We start from the raw sequence: 4,969 nt of genomic DNA on the forward strand, positions 1-4,969 counted from the left end.
CTAAAAGGATTTTAGAGCAAAGCAAAGACTATAGGAGGAGGAGGCGTGTCCGCAGGACCGCCGCCGCGCTGTGATTGGTCCGTCCGGAAGTGAGGTAGCGCACATGTATAGCGCTGATAAGTACTGGCACATATGGGCTATTAGCAGAAGCAGGTGACGTGATGGTGCCGCCAGCTCCGCTCAGAGGCGGCGAGCGGAGGGTTAATGCTCCGTCCTCAGACGTTCTCCAGTGGTTTAGGGTTTTTTTTTTTTAGTTTAGATTGTAAGCCACGCCCATAGTAAGATTTGGAGTCCAATGGCAATAAGGGGGCTGGACCGGCCGGGTCGCTTCTGGGCGTGTCGGCTTACTGGGATTGGTCAGCGCGGCAGTGACGTAATGCATATGAATCGCTCTAATAACTAGTAGATTGGGAAGTTTAGCAGAAGGAGCGCTCGGCGGAGCGGCTGCAGTGTGGTCCCGGGTCACACAGGAGCAGCGGCGGCGCGCAGCATCATGGTGCAGCAGGTAGACAGCCTGGACCTGGACAGCAGCCACCCCACAGACACCGAGGAGGGGGAGTTCATGGCGGGCAGCCCGGTAGCCTTGGATGAAAGTGACCCGGACTGGTGCAAAACGGCTACCGGTCACATAAAGCGCCCCATGAACGCGTTTATGGTCTGGTCCAAGATCGAGCGGAGAAAGATCATGGAGCAGTCCCCGGACATGCACAACGCGGAGATTTCCAAGCGGCTGGGCAAGCGCTGGAAGATGCTGGACGACGGCGAGAAGATCCCGTTCATCAGGGAGGCGGAGCGGCTGCGGCTCAAACACATGGCCGACTACCCCGACTATAAGTACCGGCCCCGGAAAAAGCCCAAGCTGGAGGCGTCCGCCAAGCAAGCCGGGGGGCAGAGCCCGGAGAAGAGCCCCACCGGGGGGGGCATCAAGGGCAGCGGCGGCGGCGGCAAGAGCTCCGGCGGCAGCAGCAGCGCCAAGAAGTGCCCCTCCAAGCTGAAGAGCAAGCCCGGGGCCAAGTCCCCGCACCACTTCCCCGGCATGGACGAGTACGTGTTCGGCCACCTGAAGGCGAGCAAGGCTGTGAAGTGCGTGTTCATGGATGAGGAGGACGAGGAGGAGGACGAGGAAGAGGAGGACGAGCTGCAGCTGCGGATCAAGCAGGAGGAGGACGAGGAGCCGCTCACCCCGTACACCGCGGCCAAGGTGCCGGCCAGTCCCACCCTCAGCTCCGCCGCCGAGTCCCCGGAGGGGGCCAGCCTGTACGAGGAGGTGAGCGGGGCGACCCCCAACAGCAGCCGCCTCTACTACAACTTCAAGAACATCACCAAGCCGAGCACCGCGCAGCCGCCCACCGTCACCCTGGCCCCGGCCCGCATGGCGCCCACCACTACCTCCTCCAGCGACAAGGACGACCTCCTGTTCGACCTGAGCCTCAACTTCACCCAGACCCCCGCGGCGGCCCCCAGCGAGCTGGCCGCCTACAGCCACTCAGGAAACCTCTCCCTCTCCCTGGTGGACAAGGACCTGGACTCGTGCAGCAGCGAGGGCAGCCTGGGCTCCCACTTCGACTTCCCCGATTATTGCACCCCAGAACTCAGCGAAATGATTGCAGGGGACTGGCTGGAGGCCAACTTCTCAGACTTGGTATTCACCTACTGAATTTTCTCCTTTTTTTTTTTTTTTTTATTTTTTTTTATTTTATATATTTTTTTTGGGGGGGTTGCTATGAACAGACAATAAGATGGGTTGAGTAGACCTTTTTAAGAAAGGGAGATGTTGGGGTTGACTTTGTCCCTTGCCTGCCATTTCTGGCATTCACTGTAAAGAAGGAGAAGATGGAGAAAAAAAGTGGTGTTTTTTTTTTTTTTTTTTTTTTTTGATGATCAACGGTCTGGAAAATGTTGTAGAAATGTATATTTCTTGGCAGCTGAGCTGATTCTCAAGGGGGTCATTGTGTATTTTATTATTGTTTTTTTTTTCTATACTCATTTCAAATCTGGAAGAAAAAAAGACTTGCAAGAAACCTATTTTTTTTTTTTTTTTTTTTGGAGGGAGAAAACTGATCTCTTCTATGCATCTGAATTATTATTATTTTTTTTTCTTTCAAAGCTGCAGGGAGCTGAAAAAAACAAAAAAAAACAACCAACCCAGGACAACTAACACTAAACTGTGAACTGATGATATCACAAAATCAGGAGTTTTTTATTTATTTTTTTTGTCTCAGAATCAACAACAAAAAAAAATAATGTGTATGGTTTTCTCAATGTGATTTTAATTGCCAACTTTTTTTGTACCTTGTTCCCTTTTTTAATACCTCCTTGATTTTCAGACAACCCAGACCTCAAATACAAACCGAAAAAACACACAAAAAACTAAAAAAAAAAAAGGTATTGAAACATTTTTGATACATGACAGACCTCAGTCTTTTTTAAAAATTTAAAATATTTTCAGGCGTATTTTTGTACAGTTGAGAGAGAAAAAAGGGAACATTCCTGCTGTCATTTTGCTTTTTTATTTTTTTCAGTGAGACCTTCAGGCACTTCCTATGTTTTTATGTGTTTTTTTTTTTTTTTTTTTTTTTTTTTTAAGCATGCAGTTAATGTCGATACAATGATGTCCTGATCTAAGGATTAAAATGGGAGAAAAAAAAAATCTTTGCATCAAAAAAAATGCTAATAATACTTAAGGCCTTGTGGTTTTAAAACACGTTTTTTTGTTTTTTTTGTTTTTGTACAGCTATAGTTCAGATTTTGTCCAATATTTGTAGGTAAAGATTTATTGAAATGGTGACATAGACCTCAGAGCTGTTAGCTTGAAGATTGTATATGTACTTGTAATATAGTAGGATTCTATGTATATCATATGCTGTGATTTAATGTGGATGGGGCCTGATAGTTACAAAACTGGATGCTGGATTTTTAGCATAAAAAAAAAATAAAAATAAAATACCAAAAAAAATAATAAAAAATGTAAAAAAAACTTTTAAAGAAGGCACATAATAAAAGATTTCTAAAATGTGCAATATAATTGGAAAAAAAATGGATTAGAAATAATAATAATAATTAAAAAAAAACCCTGAATACAGACCATCTGCATATTTTATAGCAAATGATGGATAAACAGACTCGTGCACTGTCTCCACATCATTGCCTGTTTTTTCCTAATGCTGAAAGTCTGTATCTTGATGATTTTAATAAATCAGCTGGAACTGATGGAAACTGCTTGTGGTGTCAGAGTGCTTGTAGGGTGATGAGTGCTGGGGGCAAGGGGCGACTTCATCCCTGTTATGTCCAAATCTTGTCTTATATTTTGCTCTGTCTCAGGTGCTGGTTATGCTTCCTATTGTTTTCCTATATATCATAATCAAGGGGGGCGTTGGGTTTGTGAGCTGTAATGTTACTGTATATTCTCTTGTTTCATGCTCCATCCAAGGGGGTGTGGCGCGACCGCATCTTTTATGCCAAAAATTCTAGTGTAGCTCTGATTATAGCATTCTAATGAAGGGGGGGGGGGGGTGACACAAAGTACTGCACCGTATCATTGTGTATACTTACCAATTGGATCCAATTTTTTTATGTTCTTGTTTTATTTATTGTAAAAATTTACAATTAAGATTAATTTACACCCCCCTCCAATAATCACATATATGTGCAGAATCCTATTCTTTAGCTTTGGGCTGAGCTGTCATAAAGGGTGACATCATGTCAGTGTTCTGTAATGGGTGGGGGGTGTGTCCCTGCCGGATACTTCTACTAACATGTTCCACCACATGCATGACATGTCCTGTTACCCATGGTGAATAGAAGTGGTGATTATTGGGGGGGGGGGTGACATGTTTATTAATAATAATTCCATATCATAAGGGGTGATTATATAATTTTGTGTGATCGTTACTGTGGAATAGGGGAGATGCATTTAATTCACTATTAGACTTTATGTGTAATGTCATTATATATAGAATATTGCATCTTTTATAGTCTATAGTCATGACTAAACCATGTATGTGTATGTATGGTATATAGAATCACATGGGCCGAGGAGCATGCAGATCAGTCACACACATGCTAAGGAGCGTGCAGATCGATCACACACATGTGCCGAGGAGCATGCAGATCAGTCACACACATGTGCCGAGGAGCATGCAGATCAGTCACACACATGTGCCGAGGAGCATGCAGATCAGTCACACACATGTGCCGAGGAGCATGCAGATCAGTCACACACATGTGCCGAGGAGCATGCAGATCAGTCACACACATGTGCCGAGGAGCATGCAGATCAGTCACACACATGTGCCGAGGAGCATGCAGATCAGTCACACACATGTGCCGAGGAGCATGCAGATCAGTCACACACATGTGCCGAGGAGCATGCAGATCAGTCACACACATGTGCCGAGGAGCATGCAGAAGCCGCCCCCTCCCTCCCCGCCTTGTAGGTAGCTGAGGATACTGGAGACATGCATGGCAGCAGGAGGGGATGCTGGGCGTGACTGGTGATAAGACTCCAGACAGGGGCTTCATGCCTCAGTAACATGACACTGGCTCAGTGCTTTGTATGCAGTCAGTGTAGGTATCCTGACCTATGCGCTGACCCCCTCCGCGCCCCCCACCCACCCACCTCCTCCTTTTTATTCCTTAAATATCTGCATGATTGTGGTTTTTTTTTTCCTTTGCCCTAATGTGTTGCAGATCTAACTGATCCATGGACCTAGTACAATCTACAGAGCCAGTTCTAGTCTTGGAATATATAGCGGACTGAGAGCTTTTAATTATTTACATACATGGCGGAGGGTGGGGGGCAGTGATGGTCTAGTGCGCCGTAGACATTCTCCTGTGTCTGACTGCTCTGTGTAACACCATACGATGACTGCCAGTCATTGCCGAGGTGATCCGTGCACCCTGGTGACCTAACCTGAAGTCTCCCTTATCGTGGTTGAATGTGGTCTATTGTTTCCTGTTATCAGCCACA

General features: G+C 46.1%; 1 protein-coding gene across 1 annotated transcript; it reads left to right on the forward strand.

The window, feature by feature from the left end:
• The first annotated feature begins 392 nt into the window (after positions 1–392).
• On the forward strand, positions 393–3,210 carry SOX11 (SRY-box transcription factor 11). The gene has a single exon (XM_077291386.1). The coding sequence runs from the start codon at positions 494–496 to the stop codon at positions 1,655–1,657; it is 1,164 nt and encodes a 387-aa protein (XP_077147501.1). The 5' UTR covers positions 393–493; the 3' UTR covers positions 1,658–3,210.
• The last annotated feature ends 1,759 nt before the right edge of the window (positions 3,211–4,969 follow it).

Source organism: Ranitomeya variabilis, chromosome 2 (genome assembly GCF_051348905.1).
Source record: "Ranitomeya variabilis isolate aRanVar5 chromosome 2, aRanVar5.hap1, whole genome shotgun sequence".
NCBI lineage: Eukaryota > Metazoa > Chordata > Amphibia > Anura > Dendrobatidae > Ranitomeya > Ranitomeya variabilis.

What these genes read in the sequence shown, in the direction of transcription:
- SOX11 (XM_077291386.1), top strand. Translation starts at nt 494, where the DNA reads ATGGTGCAGCAGGTAGACAGCCTGGACCTGGACAGCAGCCACCCCACA.